The 20,894-nt window shown below is 42.9% G+C and overlaps 1 protein-coding gene across 4 annotated transcripts in view; it reads left to right on the plus strand.

The window, feature by feature from the left end:
• MAP4K4 (mitogen-activated protein kinase kinase kinase kinase 4) overlaps nucleotides 1-20,894 on the plus strand; it is a 167,294-nt gene that overhangs the window by 69,222 nt on the left and 77,178 nt on the right. For all 4 annotated transcript variants that reach the window (XM_008635822.2, XM_008635819.2, XM_017737010.1 and 1 more), the window contains exon 3: nucleotides 11,079-11,135. In XM_008635822.2, coding sequence (XP_008634044.1) covers nucleotides 11,079-11,135 — 57 coding nt within the window. The remainder of the gene's footprint in view (nucleotides 1-11,078; nucleotides 11,136-20,894) is intronic.

The raw sequence follows: 20,894 nt of genomic DNA on the forward strand, positions 1-20,894 counted from the left end.
CTTCATCCTGATTGGGTGGTCTGTAACAGACTCCCACCGGGATATCTGCCTAGGCCTTCCCTCTGATTCTTATCCATAAACACTCCACCCTGTCATCACCATCATTAAACTCTGGGCAGTCAAAACACTCCCTAACACACAGGGCTACCCCACCGCCTCTCCTTCCTTGCCTGTCCCTTCTGAACAGTTTATAGCCGTCCATTGCAGCTCTGTAATTGTATGAGTTATCGCACCATGTTGCTGTGATGGCAGCTGTATAATAGTTTTCCTTCTGTGTGATGACTTCTAGCTCCTCCTGTTTGTTGCCTGTGCTGTGTGCATTGGTGTAGACGCGCTTCAGTTCGTCGGTTGATTCCACCACCTTTTTATGGGAAGAAGCCCTAATTTTTCCGTGATTGTTCTCAGGTACTTCTGTGGTTTCCAACACACTGATAACCCATTCCATCTTTGCTGTCGTATGAGTCTCCATCTCCAGCCTTCACTAAGACAGCAGACTGAAGGACCTTGGTAGCACACTGTCCCACAAACATTGGCATGCTTCTCCCAGGCTTATCTCTAGTGACCCTGGTTTTATCCTTTTCCCCTTTCAAACCTAGTTCAAGGCTCTTTCAATGTTAACTTCTGTCCAAAGATCCTTTTCTCCCTCTGAGAGAGGTGTACCCTGTCTGCCAGCAGGCCTGCTGTCATGTAGACTGACCGATGACCAAACCCCCCAAAATTCTGCTGGGGGCACCAGACTCAGAGCCAGGTATTGATCTGCTGACTCTTCCTGTAGAAAGAAACCTAACAAAGCCTTTTACACCAAAATAACTTGTGCTCAATCTGCATTTTATTTGTTCCCTGAGTACACAGCAAGGCAGGTAAATACCAGCTGCAATGGCAGCAGTACTGTGGCCTTGCATTGCAAGTTCTCCCAAGGAATTTCTTTCCCTTTTTGTTTGCCACAACCTGGTCTGTGAAAGCCTGTAGCGTGTTATTTAGGAGTGGTGAACGTGTTTTGACTAGTTTTTGCGAGGCACTTGCTGTGTTCTTGAGTACTCGGTAAAAAGTCATTATTGGAGAACACACAGCCTCCATTTCCTTAATGCCGTTCTTTTCCGTGGATTAACCTGTGAGCTGAATGTGTTGCATAATGGCTTTTCTGTCATCTGGCCCTTTCACATAATAAATATGTTGGCCACAGGCTTTGGGAATGCAACTTACATACTACCCAGGTAGCAACAGAGAGGAAATGGCATTTATTTTGGTCCTCCTTTTGCTAAATAAATAAATGGCTCTGTAACCTCTGAGACTGGGGAGCTGTTGTTACTGACTCTGGTATAGAAAGGGTTGTTAGTACAGGCTTGAATTTCTGAGCCAAACTCCTGCTGACAAAGCAGAAATAGTTTGAGGTCTGAAAATACTGTCTGAGTGTTTGAAAATAGTTTGTGTGGACACAAAGCTGTTTACAGATCACTTGCTGGCCACCAGCCAGTTTCTCAAGGACAAGGTGGTTTGGATTTTTTTTTTTTCCCCTTTAAAATCACAGATGTACTTGGCAGGTTATCAGAAGATAAAAATGCTGTAAATAGTCTCCTGGTGCGAGTCCTCATTTAATTAAAATACACGCAACTTTAGGCTAAATGTTGCTTGCAAGCAAGTTGGTAAAATATATCTGAATTTGTTTTTACATGTGGGGTTACAGTATAAGACATGGTCCCTATTCTTTTCAAGAATGCTTCTTACTGTAGTACTCCTGCAGCATACCTTGTGTTCTACAAGATGTATTTTAGTTTTCAGCAGTATCTGCCTGGAAGATTCTGGCTTCCTAGTCGAGAGTGGCAAGGAGACATCACTAACTGGAACTGGTGCTGATGATGTTTGTAATGGCTAAAGGAAAGAGAATCGAAGAATAGAATATCCTGAGTTGGAAGGGACCCACAAGGACCATTGAAGCCCAACTCCTGATGGCAGCCAGTGTCTCCCCTCAGTAGGACAAGCAAAAAGCTCAAAACCAATTCCAGCCCTTCTTCTTGTGTGGGGTAGCACTGGAGGAGTATTAACAGTTGGACTGGAACTTATTTTTTATATATATACATATATATGTATATTTATATAAATAAATGTGTATGTAAGAGTTCATTGACTTTTCGTCTTTAATGCTAATGTTCTGGAATTTTTTAAAGGCTGCCAATGTGAAATCTCTCATTTTAACCACGTTGAAATAAAATTCATTACACAGCCTGATTTCCTGCTCTGTTCAGCTGTATTGTTCTGCTGGGAAGGTATACATGGAAATAGTTCTCCTTCCCCTTGCCCCTCATTAATATTAAGCTAGCAGCTCCTCCCCATGGAGTGTGTTATCATCTTGTGATGCAGCTAGACAAAAGGTGTGACTCTCTTGATGAGGACAGCTGTACAGGGCAGTGTGTGTTGGGCTCCTCTGTGCAACAGCAAACCCAAAAACATACTAACAATTGAAATTAAAAGCAGCAAAGCCAATTGTTCCCCCTTTTCCCTTCCCACTATGTCTTTTGCATTTACAATGATGTTTTATGCCTTCCAAAACAATTGCCCTATCCATTTAGCATTCTTGAAATAAAAGAAAAGGTTGATTTCTTTAATTACCCTTCCTTGCTGCTGTCCAGGAGGCTGCTGGACATTTCAGGATGGTGTCGCAGGCAGCCAAAACCTGAAGCAGCATAGCTGGACACCTGCTGTCTGTGACTGCTGGATGCTGTCCAGGGAGGGCCACTGACCTCTCGCTGCCTGGCAATGGCTGTCACCCATTTCTCGAAGCCAGTCTCTTTTGACAGTAGATGGAATGCAGCAAGGCTGATATGGTGGGTGTGGGCTTATCTTTCCTTCTGTCAGTGGTGTACGACCTCTGACCATGCCCCCCACGAGAGTGCAGGCTGCTTTCAACAGAGCTGGTGCATGGAGGGGCAGGGACTAACTAGGGCTTGATTATTATTTTTTCTCCCCCCAAAGAAAAGTATGCATTTTGTGGCACTTCTGTGTACTCAGTGCCTATTTTTACGTCTTACCCCCTCTTTCCAAAGGGGTGTGCCCAGCACTGAGGTGGTTTCTCTGCAAGTTGGTGGTGAGCGTGAGCAAAGTGAAATGGGTGCAGACTTGCCTGGCTATGCAGAGGGCCTTGGTCACAAGGTGTCAATTGCTCCTCTCAGTCGGAAAGTTCTGCTTGTCCAGGGTGATGATTAAATGTCAATATGAATTCATTTAAAAAGCAGTCAAAGAGAAGCAGCCCCAGGCTTTTTTCATCCAGGCTTAGTTTGATGTCACTCTGCGGAAGGAATGGAGAGACTCTGCCCTTTATCTGCCATCTCTCTCAGCTGCAAAAGCACCTGCATTGTTTCAAAGCCCCTGTCCACCCATGTGGTGACCCTGGTAGGTCAGTTCGGGCCATGCTTGGTCTGAGGTAGGAATCTTGTGTGGTGCATGATGTCTCTGAAGTGACGCTGGGTAGTTGTGGTGCCATGTGGCAGGCACAGGGCTTGCTCTAGTGACTTGTGGTGGTTCCCTTCAACGTGATTAACACAGCCCCTGTTGCAGGGACTTGCTATGAGCATGCCACCAAACTGGGTGTGCCGCTCCTTCGGGCAGTGGCCAATACCCAGTGGAAAGTGTGTTGTGGTGACAGTGCCTGTCAAGGTGTAAGATGAGAAATCAGTAGCAGTCTGTATCAACAGACCATGTAATTTTGTATCTACAAGTACATGTTTTATAATTTTGATCTAAATTCTTTTCTTGATGTTCTCCATCTGGCTCATTTTTAATTATAGTTGCCAAAAAGAAATTGTTCTATATACAGGAGAACATTGCAGGGCATCCAGAGACACCTATCGGTGTTAGGAGGGGTGGATTTAGTGACTGGTAAAACCATTTAGGTAGGGTGAAGAACTGGTTTGAATGAGGGCCAGTTGATTTTACCTGATGTTTCCAAAGGAAGCCAAATGTGGTCTAAGCCAACTGAGTCCATGTGGGAGGTATGCCTCTATTCTGATTTAATAATTTTCTTTCATTTTAGTTTGGTTTTGGTTTTTTTTTTTGGTGTCTTTCAGTAGTGTGCTAACTAAATCACCCAGAAAGGTTTAAAACCAGAAAAAAAGTGCAAGGATTAATAAAGTCCGTCTCTTTTTGGACAGGGCTGGGGGTGCAGACTCCATTATGAGAGAAAATGAGTGATGATGTCTTTAGTAAAAGTCACTAAATCTGGACATAGAATGGTGGCAGCTGGAAGAATGGGATGATGACTTCAAGAGTGGCTTGTGAAGAGGGTATCTTCCAGGCTGGGATCTCAAGCCAGTTAGCTCAAGTGTCCTTTTAGAAGAAGCCTCTAGTCTGCAGGAAGCTCTGGGTGGTCACCTACGGAGCAGCAAAGCTCGATCTAGCACACAGCCGATGGCCTTGTGTGAAGATGCATTGCAGCCTTGCTGCCAGTGTTGCCAGCAGACCCTCATTTGTCAGCCTTCCTGCTCGGTATTTGAGGAATGAAAAAGAGGGAAATCTGTAGCCTTCACTTGGTAAGGGAATGTTTAGTACTATTTGAGCCAGGAAATGTGTGGTTTTGAAGGGATCCTGGCTGGCTGAATGGACTGCAGTTGACATGACTGGGTAACAAAGGACCAACCATGGTCTTAAACTGTACAGCTGCACTGCTCTTACCCTCCCCTTCCCCTGCAACATCCCCTTCTTTTGCTATCTTTTTTAATCTATTGCCAGGTGAAGTGTTTCAGTGGCTGTGAACTGAAACCGGCATAAACGTCAGGCCTCAGGCAAATCTTTTCAAGGCTCCTTGGGGAATTGGTGTTGTTTTCCAGGTGAATTGTCAAGAGAACTGTCTGCTTTTGCAGTTCTCGTTCTGTCTTCACCCATCAGACAAAAACATCTCCTGCCGATAGGTGGGACCAGGTGGACTGCTGGGCAGGGTGCTGGGAATCAGCAGAGATGCCTCCTAGCTGAGCTCTGCAATTGACCTGTTGTTATCCTGGGAAAGTTAGATTGTGGCTTTCTGCCATGCTTTTCCCACCATCCTTTCTCCTCCTTCCCCGTTCTCTTCTTCCTATTTAGGCAATGAGCTGTTTGGGAGAAGGAAATGCCTCTGATAATGTATATCCAGCATCTTTCACAGTGGGAAAGCTACCACAAAACTCGGAATCAAAATGAAAAATAGTGAATAGAACTCTTCTTTTTTTCTTCCTAGTGGGTAACATCTTTTCACTCTGTCCCCAGAAGGACAAAACTGATAATAACTGTGCATCTTTCTTGCATTATTTCGCAGAATGCACTACTGTGCATGAGTAAATTGTCATTATTATTTCTTCAATAGGCAGCTAGTGAGCCTGTGGATATCAAAAGCAGGATAGAGAGTATGTTGTTTTCTGTTTTCCTTTTCAGGCATTTGATGTCAAGAGTTAGATAGAAGGAAAACACAGAGGTTTGTCCTGTCTTTGACTTAAACAGTGCTAGTCTTTAATAGTTCTGGTTAGTTTGGGTTTAGAAATCATCTAACAGGATGACTTCTTCTTGTGTATTTCTGCAGTGATTTTCCAGGTCTTTGTACGGAGGTTCTTTTGCTGATTTTTATTCTAGTTTTCCTGCCAGATAAACATTATCTCTTTTTTTTTTTTACAAATTTCCATCGCTGGAGCCTATGATTACTTGCCTTACGGAATGCTGTATCAGTAGAACAGCATTATTTTGGTTACAAATACAGTTAGGTACACTTTTTGCTTAGGAGCACATTACATATAACTTTTTGGTTTTGACTGGGGAGGTTGTTTTCACTTTGTGCCATTCTGTCTGCATGTCAAAAATATGTTCTGTTTCCTCCACAAGCACTGCTCCCATTGCTTTTCACAGGCTAGACCTGGTCTTTTCGGGGAGTGGAAAGAAACGCTATGTAGGGTCCAAGTTTTCACAATGCAAAGTTGGTTGGCCTACAACTTTCTACTTTGAGGACTGACAAAAAGAGCTGATGGCAAACATGACTTGGAATAATAAGTTATCATTTACTGCACTGGGGCGTGCAACCTAATAACAGAATATTGCTTCATGGCTTGTTGCCTCGGGCTGGTAGGAGTTTAGAGCCAGCTGAATGAGAAGCAAATTGGAAAGTTAAGTTTGGCACGGGGGCATTGTACAGCACTCACTACTAAGAGGTGGCACTGAGGTGAATTTTCACTTGATGGAATGTCTAAATCTGGTCTGCTGCTTCTGCATGCGTTGTGGCAACTGAAATTGGATTAGTAGATTTTTTTTTTTTCAAATCAGTTCCTCTTCTTTCTACAACTGTCAGCATAGAATACTGGGAGCTGGGAGAAATTTACCGAAGACTTAATTGTGTACAGTGCACAGGATAATCCGAAGTTGCAAGTCATGAGTCACAAATGGTGCATTCCTTCCTTAATGCATGATGTTGCCCCATATCCTGCTTCCGTGTCATTTAGCTGGGGAACAAGCTTCCAGGAACTGTCTCCCAAAGGCATGCTAGTACACAGGTCTGAAACTGTGTTAGTAGGAGAATTACATTACTGTGACATAAATATCTTGGATAATTGGGGAGAGGTGGGGGAAGGAGGTAAATTAGCTGATAGAATTTTCTTTTGCACTTCATTTGCATAGTTCTTTGATATCATTAAGGCACAAGAAAAAAAAAAAGCACCATGAAAAACAGCACATAACACCACTTGCCTTTGAACCTTTCTAAACCAAAAATTTTACAGTAATAATGTGTGTGAAGGAAGAAAGAGGCAAGAAGTAGGTGTATTAACTGACTTGGAGAGTGTGGGAAGGCTTGAAATTTATAATGTTCTGCAGATCTTGGCAGTCTACCAAGGATTCCCCTTGTCCCCTCTGCTTTTCAACATGCATAAAGCCCACTGAGATGAGAAATAAACACCATATTGCTATCAGACATGACTGGGAATGTACTTAAGTAGAGGATTCAGTTTAAGATACAATTAAATGCTGCAGTGTTGCTGTGTAGATGAGAACTACAGCTCTGTGTAAATGAACTTTCAGTCGTCTGCATGAGAAGAAACAGGACAAGATTTGAGGTTGGCAGTCTCAATTCTGTTGATTTGCTCATCCCAACAGGCCATTTAAAAATGCAGTGGTACAAGTAGCACTCTTAAAAATATTCTTACGCTGCTTCCTTGGGAGGATAAGTGCTTTAATATGAATAGAACCATGAAAGGAGGGAGAGAAAAGTGGGGAGAATGTGTAAGAAACAAGAAGTAGTTAGGAGATTTTGGTGAATAAAATCTTAATGTGGGCTAAATGAAGGGAATGTGTTGGTGGGCTCATTTCCATGGGGACAAGCTGACAGTGCTGATGTTTTCTTGTGGTTCCCATGCTGAAACCCAGTAAGAGGCAAACTCTCACTCCCAGGATGATGTAGTGTTTTCTACCTGTTGCTGCCACTATTTGCAGAAACCTCTGCAGCTTCCTCACTCCATTGGCTCTGGAGACAGTCAGCTTATGCTTAGCAAGATGCATCTAGGTTGCTGTTGTCTTCATTGCACATTTCCTATCCCCACAACGTTCTGGCCATGGGACAGACAGTATCTTGTGATCCCCAGCCTCTGATATTTGGCATCTAGCAATATTTTAAGAAGCTGCTGTTTTCAGTTAGCATGGGTTGCATTTTGCAATATCGCAGAGCTTTTCAGATATCCAGATGGTAATTGCCAACACTTTGCCTGGAGAAACAAAGCTGCAAGAATCTCTGCCTTGCCATGGGCATGGGGATCCCTGGATGCCCTGAGGGGCCACATGTCCACACTGCACTGAAGCAAGGGCCTCATTCTGCAAAAAAATGTTATTCCAATGGAGTGTGTTGCTGAGATATGGTGTCTGGATGGAGCCTTGATGGCTATTGCATTTGTGAAGTGCCCTGTGAGCAGAATTTGAATAAATTTTAATCCCAGGAGATTGAGTTCAGAGGTTTTCTCCCATCTATGATTTCTGCAGTTCTTTCTTCACATTCAGCCACTTTGCAATTTTATTATTACTCTTTTTAACACAGACAAATTTTTCCAAAGCGAAAGCTGGCCATGAAAATCTTAACAATTGGTTTCCAAAGTGGGAATGCTTAGCCATTTCATGTTGCGAGCAAAATTATACCAGCATGCTAATAGTTTGACAGGCCTGTTCTTGAGCAGAGCTGTTAAGCAGATAAACAAACAAACAAACAAATACTCTGCTCATGCTTATATGCTGTGCTTGTGATATTTGGTCTTTCCCGCCCTCTGAAAAAATTTTTAATGAAAAGAATGTGGCTTCAAAATGTCCTTTTACTTCTCTCATATAAATTAATGTCATGCAGGCCATCCCTCCTCCTCCCCATATGTTGTAGATTTTTAGAATATGAATGCTCCATACATTACAAAAAGGGTATTTGGAGTAATTTTAAACAATATTCTGAAGTGACCAGGGTTTAAATTTGGCCTGGGATACTGAGCAGACCACACTTCCCACACTCTGCAGTTCCCTTGCTTTCAGTCCCTTAGGAGGGTTATGTAGAAGCTTTTCCCCTCCCAGAAGAAGCAAAGTGAAACATGAGCAGTCGCTGTGTTCTGCTGTAGCTGGCCCCAGTTTTCATAGGAACACTTGTGGAGGCACCAGCAGGATCCCATAAAGCTTCAGGGGAAGGATGGTAGGGCTGGTGCACATTAGTCATCCCGAGTGGGCCAGTCTCACAGGGAAGAGCATTGACTCAAGAAAAGCTGTGAAGCTGAGCACTGGGAAATTTTAGGTGTCTCTCTGGAAATAGCAAGCCCACCAGTAGTTAGTAGATTTAAAAAGACAAATAGAGCAAAAATTCCAAAAAATGCTACTTTGCTCTTCTGCATGCCACATTTTCTGTTTGAGTATGTTCTGCCACCATTTTAGCATCTCCACTTTGATGCAGAGTGAATGGGGAACTGTATTTCACTGCTTTTTTTAAAAAAAGTTTCTTTCCTCAGACCTTAGTGTTGTGAGGGTTTTTTCCTCAGAGATGTCTTTGTTTTTCTCTTATCTTTAGCATACTGTTTTTGTACCTAAAACTCTGATTCCCATGTCCTTGGGCTTTCAAGTTCCTTCAACAAAGCTGTGGAAAATGGGGGCAGAGCTGAGAGTAGGCATTTTTCCACTTCGGTGTAAGCCATTTTCCCCTCCTTCCTTGTGGGATGGTAAGTCTTGAGGAGAAGACCACAGGCTTTTGTCATTAGGCAGAGGTCCAGTGTGGGAAATTAGAGTTGGAAATCTCCTGGGCTTGCTGAAAGACTTTGGTTCACGAAGTAGTAAGGTCAAGGTGGGGTCAGTGTTGGCTACTGCACACATGTTACGACCCCTAACTTTGTTTCAAAATTGAAACCAGCTTGAGACCAAGCTGTAAAAAGAAATGCCTGCGGTAAAGCGAGTTTACAGAGCAAGCAAAAGCCTGAGCACACTAATGTATTTATAGAAAGCATGTGGATTGGTTAGTAAGGGGGAGAGTGAAGCACAAGAGCTGTGGAAGAAAGGTGAGGCAGTGAATTCTGCAGCATTTCATCCTTTTGAATGCAGCAGCAATGCCTGGCCATTACCTCCATGGAGGGCATCGTAACGTGTGAAGGGGTCAAGACGTCTCTAAAGAGACTAGTGGTTTGGGGTGCTTCAGTTCTGGGGTGCCAGTCTCAAAAGACCCTGTAAAGAGATTAATATGTTAGTCCAGGAAAAAAAGATACTATTCATGTCCGTCACATAGGTTTCTGCCTAGGAAAGTCAGAAGTTGGTGAGGAGAGAGATAAAGGAACTGTGACTTCAGTTAAATGTTCCATTATGTTCTTATCATTATTTCTGATAAAAATGAAGAAATTTAATGGGCATACCTGTTGCTAGAGGGCTTGACTGATGCAGATAAGAACCTTTGGGGATGGTGGCTGGGAAAGTGGTTGGGAGACTGGGCTGTTTGACTGGCTTAGGATAGGCTGCTGGGTGTTACACTGAGTGTTAAGTGGAGAGCTGGAAAATTTCAATATTAAGACCATTTCTAACTGCCTGTTTAGGAAAAAAAGTACACAACAGCTAACTGATGTCTCTACCTCGTGTAAACATACACTGGAGAGAAAAAGGCTTTTGTTAGAAGTCAGCTGAGGCGAGTTACAGCCCACCAGGACTGGAGGGGCTTGCCATGCCGCCTGCTTCCTAGCCCTGTGATCTGCATCCTGCTGGTTCCGGCTCTGTTTCAACTGCAGAACAAACCAGTTTAATTTCCTGGACTGCAATCCCCTGCCCCACCCCACAGTTTGCTTTTTCTGTGTTAACTTTCTGCCATTTTAGTGATCTCGATCAGCTTATCATATGATACAATGAGTGCCAGAAGGAGCTCAGTGCTCCTGGGAGAAATATGTGACAGGAGGCTGGAAGGAGGCAGAGGAAGGAAGGGTAGGAGCTCCCTGCTGCAGGAGCTGGGATCTATTAACTCAGCTCCAGCTGTACTGAGAAACTGTACCCTTACTGTGGTGTAGCTGAAGGGAGATGACGTCTTGTTCTTGTCTTGCCATTGTGAGATAAGCAAAGAGAGCTCTTGCAGGTCTGATGCATCCCTTGCAGAAACCCCACTTTTTTACTTGGGAAGACCAAACCAGTGAGAAATGTCCAAGCTCTAAGCATGGGCTAACCATGCTTACTAGGTAAAGCATGTTATATGTCACCTAGGTGCTAGGCATTGGTGCATACAAATAAAATATGCAACACGTGGAATTTAGTTATTCTGACATGGGATTAAACTATCGTTACTGATGATGAGCTTTGCTAAAGTAAACAGAAGGGAAGCTGTGAATATAGCCTGTTTGTACTTGATGATCATCATTTTAATGAGGAGAAAAAAAAAGGGTTCTAAAATTTTAATAGGAACACTTCAAATTTGTTATTGTTGTTGTTGTTTTAACCATCTAGAGTATTTGTAATGTTTCCTAGAAAGTATCATAAGGGTCCGGCATAGCTGGGGAAAACCCAGTGACTGGAGCGCTTGTCCAAGTGTTTTGCTCTGTGTAAGCTGAAGGGATGGATGAGATGCTGGTGCTGACTGTTCTCTCTCTGTTACTCAGGGTCGCCATGTCAAAACGGGCCAGCTGGCAGCTATCAAAGTCATGGATGTTACTGAGGTGAGTAGAGGAACCTTCTGCTTTATTAGCAACGTGTAAAATTTAATAATGATATATATATATATGGCACTTACCTCATATTTCTGTTGAAAGGCATGGTCCTTGCATGTGAGTGTTAGCTCTCTGCTTGCAGGACCTGACCTCTCCAGTCCATCTGCCCAAGATTTCTGTGTGCCTGTGTGCTCGGGCGTTTGGCCTTCACAAATTGCATTGTCCAGTCCCAAGGCACATGGGTGCATAGCACTCCCTTTTCAGAAATTTCTTAGAAGAGGGGGAGAAAGTTCAGATTGCTTGCTTCCCACTTTTTTCTCTGAAATGTATCATCTTGCTTTTACTGAAAAAGAAGGTGAGGTGCCTGCTTGATGTAGAGGATAGTGTTCTCCCTGGTACATCTGCAACCTACAAAGGGTATATGTTTATTCAAAGGAATGGGTCCAATGTAGTTCCAAGAAGCCTAAAAACGGAAGTACCTGCAGGAATGATGAGCAGATTGCTAACAGAATTCAGCAGTGTAAAGCAGTTGTAGTAACTGACCCACGGGGATTTATTGTGGAGCTTTAGATGGGAAAGAGGGGAAAGTAAAAGTCAAAGAAATAAAAAATATATGCCTATATTTGCATCCTTAGGTGTCTTGCAGTTTATGCTGTTCAAAAAGCAATCAGTCTAAATTAAGCCTACAAAACAGATGAAGAAAAGCATGGGTTTCTCCCTGTTATTCCATTTGTGTTGTATAGAGTTCCATTCACAAATTAGAAGCTTCACATTTAAAATCAAGTGAGATCCTCCCATGTGATATCTGCAAAGCTTGACTGATACCACTCTTCTGTAGAGAGGTTGTGCCTTTTCAAACTGTCATACTTTTCTGAACTTACGAACTTACATAGGGGGAATAATTATGTTAATGCATGTACATTGTACAGAGCAGGGGGTCTTTGGCCAAGATGGTTATAGCAAGCAAAACTTCTGCAAGGGTATTGCTGCAAAATATTTTATAATTTAGTGTGTGTATAGGTGCAACAAGTAAAAATGGCCTTGGACACAAGGTCCTAGATGAGCGGTAGGGTGTAACAGGTAAACAGGCAGGAGAAGAGGGAAACAAGATGGCAGGGTTAGGTCAACTGATAGGACTTCAGTCTTATCTCCAAATCTCGAGTGACTGATGGACAGTGTGACTGCTGCTCTCTGACTTCAGCTGTTGTGTCTGCCAACAGCTAGATATTCTTTTTTTGTGAGATGGCTTGATAAAGATCAATTTTCAGCTGAAGTTTTTCAAAGGCTGCCTTCACGAGGAGGCAGTGCTTTTTTTGCTGCAGTTAACAAGCAGAGAAACCAGAGAAGAATGAAGGTGCATTGACACACAGTGAATGTTCTTTGTACAGCAAATGTTTTCATTTTTGCAGCAGTTTTACACAGGGCAGCTTGCTGGACTGTGCATGGCAATGGCTTCTTCCACAGTGTTAAGATGGGCTCTACTGCACACTCCCTCTGTTTTTAATAGCATGTATTAATCAGAAACAGTTGTAATAGAGAGGTTGCACAGAAAAAGGAAAACAGTTGAAAAATGCTGTCTATCCTATGGCTAAGCTCATATTGCAGGAGATGGCTTAAGTTTTGAAACTTTCTGTAATTTTTGTCTGGTTTTGAAAAGCGAGTTGTATATTGGCACTGTCTTTTATCTCATAAGTGCAATGCTTTTTTAGGGGATGAAATGTAGTCAGAGGGAGGAGTTTGGAGATGTTAGCCCCATGCAGCTTAAAAGCATTGTCATTCCTACCAGTGGAGCTCATGTGTTTTTGCTTCAAAGTAAGGAGCCCACAGAGACTAAAAATGTGTAAATTCTTCCAAGTTGTACTAAGTCAGCTTCAGGCATGGAGTGATACTGTTGCAATGTACCATTCTCTCAGTGGCAGACGTGGCCGTAGGATGTTCTTGTCCAGCCTTGCTCACTGGTTCCTTGCCTGTTTCCCAACACTTGTGCCGACACAGGCACTTGGTGCCAGATGGTCACCTGGATCAGTGAATGGGCCCTGGTCCCAGTTTAAAAACACCGTTACTCCTCTCCTTCCCCATGTTATTTATAACCTGGATTGGTTCATTGATTGAGTTCAGCACATGATGTTGCAAACTCTTGTGCGGTTGCTATGAAGAAGGTGGCATGAGACTGGAAAAGAGCCACTGCTGGCCATCAGGGAAAAGGGGCAGTAGCTCAAACTGACATTTCTGCCAGAGATGGCCATATCCTCAAACCATAGCTTCGGTTTCATGAACACCTCCTTTGCTGGCAAACAGTGCAGGTCCATCCTGGTTCTAGCTCACCACAACTTACAGGGACTGTGGGAGGAGAGAACATGGGGACAGAGAGGGCAGTGACTGCCACCATTAGCACTGTTCCAAAAGAAGTGGTGAAGGAACCACAGCCACAAATTCACCTTCTCCTCTTTAAAAGAGCTACAGTTAGGTGAACTGCTATTGGTAATACTGTATCCATGCCCATGGAGAAAGAGGCTCCAGTGGAAACTTCCACAAAACTGAAATTGTGGTTTTCTGATGAGTGGCTGCTTGAAGCTGTAGGTGATTTGTGCCTATGTGCATATTTTACTGGCAGTGTTACGCCTTTCTGCTTAAATTCAAGTGGTGCTGTGGGGGATAGCTGATTATTCTGACTAACCTGAACTGAGAACAGATGCAAGACTTCCTTTCTTCTGGGATACCTCTGATCCAGTGCTTGCTTTGCCAAATGCTTAACAAATTAGAAAACCTAATGTATTGGCATGCTCTGTGGGCACACCCCAGATTTTCAGTTTTCAAGGCCATGATTCTGCAATTCACACATTGCTCAAGATCAGTGAAGTTATGTCAGTTCTGGACTGTAAAGCTTTGATCACCTCAAAGGAGGGATGTCAAACTCAGAGTGAAGGCTTTCCTTAAAAAGTTTTGGTTGGCATGAAGAAAATGAGGTAGTATAACCTCTGACTAGAGGCATTGGAAGAAGTATTACAGCTCTGTAGTGCACATGGCACTGTGGAAATGCTCTTCATCCTTCTCATCTTTTCTTGTGGTTTTCTCTTTAGACTTTAATTTTGAAAAGAATGATGGCAAGGATGAGAAAAGAGGAGGTGGGCTGAAGCCTATCAGCTTGATCTTTGAATAAATTATGACTAGTTAGTTCTGCTGCCTGAAACGTTGGGGGATGTTGATGTGCATAAAACTTTCCTGCCTATTCTACTTCCCTCCTTTCTGAACAAATTAAGAAAATACTTAGAAGACTGAATCTTTGCAGATCTTTAGATCTACAGCAGTAAAGCAAGCACTAATGGAACAGTAAGATCTAAAATCTATAGGTTTTACTACAGAATGATGCACAGGTAGGTCTTCTTTTCACTTTCTGAGGGCAAAGCTGCAGCACATGTAGGCTGAAAAAATTTCACTGGAGCATAGAACAAATAAAACCAAAAAACCCACCAGTCTTCATCAATGGAAAGCTATTCTCACTCCTTATTGGAATGAGCCCAATGACAGTAAAAGGGGAACAATGCAAACTATCAGCGTATGCGCACTTTGAAAATTGTTTTACAAAATCTACATATGTAGGATGAATCTCATGCTGCTTGCTTGTTGTGAGGGAGGCATTATATATAGTCTGTCCTTAATCTTTCTGTTGTAAGGTCTCTGTTCCTTTTGTGACATTGTTTTGGAGAAGGTGTTGCTCAGTCTGCATTGATCCCTTCCACACACTGACCATACTGTTAGGTTTCCATGATTGTAAGACTGCCATGACTGCTAAGATTTGGCAGTCCTTGTTTAGTTGGAAGAATCTGTTTTCTTGTGAAGCAAATAGCATTTAAAACCTTAGCAAAACTTACTTGGCAAATCTGCCTGCATCCAAGCTGTTAACTTGCATTACACCCTAAAGCTTGACTCTGTTTAACTCCTTTGGAGCCTTTCCTTGCAGCTGCACGGTTGTTTCCAGTGTTGCTCCTGTGTTCCGCTTCCAGCGATGCTTTTCTCTTTGTAAAGTTTAATAACTGATTTTGAGGGAAAAATACAATTGCTTCTCTTCTATTTGTTATAACCCCTGACGCTAGTGCTTCTTCCTCCTACCTCTTCCCACACACACTCTTGGCATCCCTTGGGAAAGTTTTCCACATGCCTTTTTTAATAGCAGCATTTCTCAGCTCTTGTGCCCAGTGTTTCATGACTTGTCCAATCTAGTCTGTGTAAAATTATACTAAGTAAACAACTGGATACTGTATCCTGCTGATTTATGAAAGGAGTTGCATTGCTTTTAGTGCTTGCCTGTCTTGCTGTTTCTGTGTGTCCTCTGCAGAAAAATTAACAACCTCAGACCAAAGCCTCCAGGCCTGCAGAGAAACATGGCACATCTCCCATATCTAGACAGGAAGGGTTCCCTGAGTTACTCACTGCCACCTTCCTTACTCTGCTGACTGCTTATTTCTGTTGCAATATGCAAGTCACTTTGATTCTTGTGAGTCTGTATCTTATGGCCTACATGGTGTTATAAACTACAATTGTGTGGGTAATCTGTCCATTGTCCATAGGACATCTCAAAGCAGTCTGCAGAAAAATCACAGATAAATAAAAATGTGTGTTCCCACACAAACTAGCAGACAAAATGAAGGAAAAATGAAATAATAAGCACCAAAAGTTTGCGCTATTACATATATTCTTGTTTTCCCCATGAAAACTCAAAGACAATCCATGGATTTTGATCTGTTTGAAGGGAAAAAAAAAGTTGGTGGCTCACTTTGGAAGATTGGGAAATACAGATCCTCCTGACCCTGTGCAACAGAACTGGGTCAAGCCAGCTTGGAGAAGCTGAATAAGGGCGGTCCTTTTAGTGTAGAGATGTGAATGCAGTGCTTTACCTGGCTGTATCTGGCTTAGGGCGGCTGCCTGATAAAGTGCTTACGTACCAGTCCATGGCTGTACTTACTGTAAAGTTAGCCAAAGCAAAACTAAAGTCACTAGAGTTACTTTGCCATTTCACTGTTTCATAGGAGTCACCACTTCTTAATGTGACTTGGGGAAAATGGATCAGGGGCCTAAAAATCCAGATTGTTCCATGGAGAGTACTGGCACTCTGCTTGCTTGTCCCTGAAATAAGAGGTTGCTTACTACTAGTATGAACATCATTCTGTAGTCTTTGGTTAAACAGTTAGCTGGGAAAATAAGTAATCGTTCTGTGGAAAAGAAGTAAATAGGAAAGGTACTGAGAATGTGGACAGCCCTTCTGTCCAGTTCTCCTGAAGCTGATCAACCTCGGATCTCTTCTAGAGACTAGGTAAAAAAAACCCAAACCACTGCTGGGAACTATATATTACAGTTCAGAGGAAAACAGAGCTGGCCAGAGTGGTCCCTTGAGCTGTAACACCTGCTTTTGGAGGAGGTCAAAAAGAGCTATGATAGTCTTGCAGCCAGTAGGGCAGCCTTTTTTGAACTGCAGAGAATTTGTATAATTTATTGTTTCCTTCCTTAACTGAGATCCCTCACCTACCTCTGCTGCATGCCCTCGCCCAGCAGCTTGGCACAGTTCTTCCCCCTGCTTTGCCATGGAACTGATGCCGGGAGGTTCAGCCGTGGGTGCTGGCAGGGTCTGCAGTGCTGGCTGGTGTCAGTGTGGGACCGGGCTCTGCTGCAGCTCCATGCTGCCTGTTTTTCTGCAAGACCCCCGTTTGGTCAGAGGTGGTTCTGTCCATCTTCAGGCAAGGGTGGTGCATAGGGCATTGTAGGGGTGCCAGACATGTCACAACACCCCTGCCCTTGGGTGGCTGGGAAGTTTCTTGGATTGCCAGCTCATAGTTCTAACAGGGTAGAATGACATTTAACTCTAAAGAGCCTTTTGTCCTTACAAGGAGCAGTGACTTTATCTCCCAGCAAGGCAGATACATCTAACACCTGGCTTAAGTCAGAGCTGCAGTTTCTGGATGCAGTCCAAGAAATTTCCTGGAGCAGTGCTGGCACCAGTTTTGATAAAGGGCAAACTTCACTCTATTCATCTGATTACTCAGGTGGTTAGCAAGATTGTCAGGCTGGAGAAGGTTATTTGGAAAGGGGAGGATGTCTGGTTTGATGCAGTTGAAGAGGGAGCTTCACAGGCATTTGAGATCAGGGCAAAAAGCTGTGGCTGTTATCGAGCAGCTTGGGAAATTATACTGCTGGAGAGAGCTGATGTTGAGCACTAAGGCTCTGCATTGCTGTGTCCCTGTAAGGAGCAACTTTGCACTGATACTGTGTGTTTGAGGGAAAAATTTCCAAAGGAGAGAAGAAAATGGATATAAACCATTCATACATATTTGTTTCTCTGTCTGCTTATTTCTTATGCAAGATTTTCACCTGAGAGGAAGACGGTTGTTCTTGTGGGTATACCTCTGTATACATTTTAACAAGCTTGTTTTGGAAACCCGTTTCAAGGCTGAAAGAAGCAGGTGTTTTCCTTTTGCCATGAAGATCATTGAGGGCACCATTGCTGCCTCACCAGCATCTCTCAGCAGCAATAGAGCTTTAGCTGTAAAGGCTTCATGGTGCTCATGTAGCAGGATTCCTGTTGCGTGGCTTTTAGAGCTGAGGCTGGGTGATGGCTTCATACTCAAAGTTGATTGTGGAACACAGTGTGAAGAAAGTGTAAAGAAAGCTGTGTTGCCTCTGCCTTCTCCTCATCTGTATGTTTATGTCTGATGTGCAAGGTTCTTGTCCTGTCTAGCAGAAAATGTTTTACCAGTGCTCTGTAAATTGAAATGTAGTTTAGATAACACAACTGGAAGTTATGGCCACATAAAGGGAACTTTGTAGTTTGGAGTGTAAAATAATCTCCTTTTTTTTTAGGGAGACAGCTTTAAAAATTTGCCTACCTGGCTGTAAGAGAAAATGTTTTACCAGTGCTCTGTAAATTGAAATGTAGTTTAGATAACACAACTGGAAGTTATGGCCACATAAAGGGAACTTTGTAGTTTGGAGTGTAAAATAATCTCCTTTTTTTTAGGGACACAGCTTTAAAAATTTGCCTACCTGGCTGTAAGAGAACCAGATAACACTGCTATAGCACAACAGATGATGCTCAGGGTATATTCCCCAGCTGTGGCACCGAGATCTGTTATTGCTCATCAGTATGTGAGGGCACCTATTGGAACATAATGGAAACAGCTACAGCTGACTTCTGTAGGCAGAAGGGCAGGATTGCAATTTCTCTGCAAGTCTTGAGCTCTTTGGACAAGTCTGGACTTCTTAAAAAATTTCTTTCCTTCGGTCTGATGGTGCAGCTGCAGTGACACACTGAGAAAGAAAGAATAAGTCATCTAGGTGAATTCGTTGACGTCTATTACCATCCTTGGGCACTAATACCAGTCTAGGTGGGCAATACTCATGCATTTAAGCTTTAATACTGTGCCTAATTTTCTTCAGTCATTAGGCTTGATACCTGCAATCACCTGAAGTCCTGCTGTTAGCATTGACAAAGAGATCACTAGTGACACATGATTTCATATGTGTACAATTGACTGCTAGCATCTATCTGTGTTCTGGACCCTAATACTAACAGTGGTGAAGGCTCAATGTGGATAGCATGCAGATGCTTTCACAGTTGAGATATTTTACCTACCAGTCGTACCTGCACTGACATGAATTTGAACAATAATAGCCTGTGCAAATTCTAGTGATGGAGCATTTCTTCTGAGCTGAGAGGAGTGTTTGTGCAGGTGACCTCAATGCAGGTGATTTGCTGCTGCCTTCCCCAGTGCTGAGCTCTGATTGTCTCAGCTGTCTGAGGAGGTTCGAGTTCTGATGGGAAACAAATGTTTTGTGTGCAGATAACAGCAAGAAGTATGAGGCTGTGTTTTATATAATTTCTGTCAGACACAGAGCACAGCTCAATTTACCCCCAGTGAGTCAGACATATTGTCTACTCAAGGAAAACAAGGCAACCTTGTCAATGCAGTGTTAGAGCATGTGTGCTCTTGCCTGCTTGGGCAGAGTGAAACCAATAAGGATTGTGACAGAGCATTGTGCTTTCATTTTAGCAATTTTTTATGCTGAACTTGAGTCTGCATAGGCAAGCAAAAGATCTCAGGTCTAGTATAAGCTGCTGTCTTTCTGAGGTACACTTTAAAATCTGGCTTGGGCATTAGGATCAAAGTCAGGGGAATTAATTCTCTGTTTATATTAAAGGGGATATATCTGCTTGAAATGTAATCTCTCTTGACTGTGTTTAATTGTAGTTTCATAAACTGCACCTGCCTGTGGGCTCCTCCTGTTTTTGCGGCAGCATTCCATATTTTTATCTTGACTTCCTAAGGAAATGAGGCTTCTTGGTGATACTGAATGTGTCCTGCCTTCTTTTCCACCAAATACCTTTAGGATCTGCTGGTTGACTTCAGCCAAGTTTAATAAGGAGAAATTCCAGAGATACAAAGTCCTGACAAGTTAGGTGAAAACTGACAGGCTTCATGGAGAAGGGAGGAGCTGAAATTTATAGCCTCTGCTTTGAAAATGGTAGGCAGACCTTAGCCACCTTCCATTATCAGTCAGCTGGCCACTGTTCTGCAGTAAATCATGAGGAAAAAGTAGATCACTTCATTTTTATTTAAGGAAAAAGTTCTGTGCAGTGTAGCACATGCAAACTACTTTCAAGCATTTTAAAATCTCCTCTGGTTCTTTCTTTAGTTTATGGGTCCACAAATCTAGTATTGTACATTTGGGATTATCCTGTGTGATTTCTCTCCCCTTCTTTCTTAATGTGCATATGTATATATAAATATAAAATAGCAATGTTATTCTCCAACATTTAATGAGACAAAAATGTTTTTTCTAAGTCCCTCAATGGTGCTTCTTTTGCAAGGCACAGTTTGAGTGATTGTGCATGGAATTGTTGGCTAAAATAAAGTCTTAAAGCTGAGCTCCTAAATCTAGAGATTATGGTAGCAAGTGCTAATGCTAGAGGACCTGGGAATTCATTGTACCCTAAGCTGGTTTGTAACCACAATAAACACTGCCCTTGTGCCTAAAGCGTTCTTCTTCCCCTGTGCCCAATCTCTTAAATATGCAATGGAAAGCACACAGCTGAGCTAGTGTTAAAAGAGCCTTGAAGATGCTGTGCAAACTAGTTCAGTTGACCAGTGTAGGAGAAGATGCTGTTTGTCTCTGGAGCCCAGAAGTGTCTCAAATCCTTTCCAACAATGCTCCTGTGTACCTACCTCCAGATAGAAAGTAGCCTCTCTGTCAGAAAACACTAGATAAAGTGCAGAGAACACTTTAGATAGAAGTGCAAAGGTGTTGTCATTAAATTGCAAAGATTGGTGCTTCATAATAAGCAGATGGTTTAGTCTTGCTCTCTCTTATTAAGACCCTGCTTCAAGCAGGACAGAGGCACACTTTTTTGTTGTTGTGATGTTTACCTGTTGATTTTTTTAATGTCAGGCTTTATTTCTTGAACATTTCATCAGTGTTTTGTTCTGAAAGCTGAATCTGTGGGAAGTGAGCAAGCTAACAGCAGAAATGGTACTGTTCCAGTGTGGACAGCAAGCACATGGGTGTTGTGTTTTGCCTCACATCCACCAGGTAAAATGGTAGTTTCTTTACCCAGCACATCACTGGTGCAAAAGATAGCCTGCTCATCTGTAAGATGGATGGGTGCCTCCACAAGTGTCTCTCTCTCTGCCTAGTGGAGGGGTCAGTTCCAGAAGCAAGCTCAACTTTTGTGTGTTGGTTTGTGTAAGAGGTGTTTCTGCAGCATTTCACTTCAGCAGG

Source organism: Corvus brachyrhynchos, unplaced genomic scaffold, assembly GCF_000691975.1.
Source record: "Corvus brachyrhynchos isolate BGI_N302 unplaced genomic scaffold, ASM69197v1 scaffold83, whole genome shotgun sequence".
In the NCBI taxonomy this organism is placed as follows: domain Eukaryota; kingdom Metazoa; phylum Chordata; class Aves; order Passeriformes; family Corvidae; genus Corvus; species Corvus brachyrhynchos.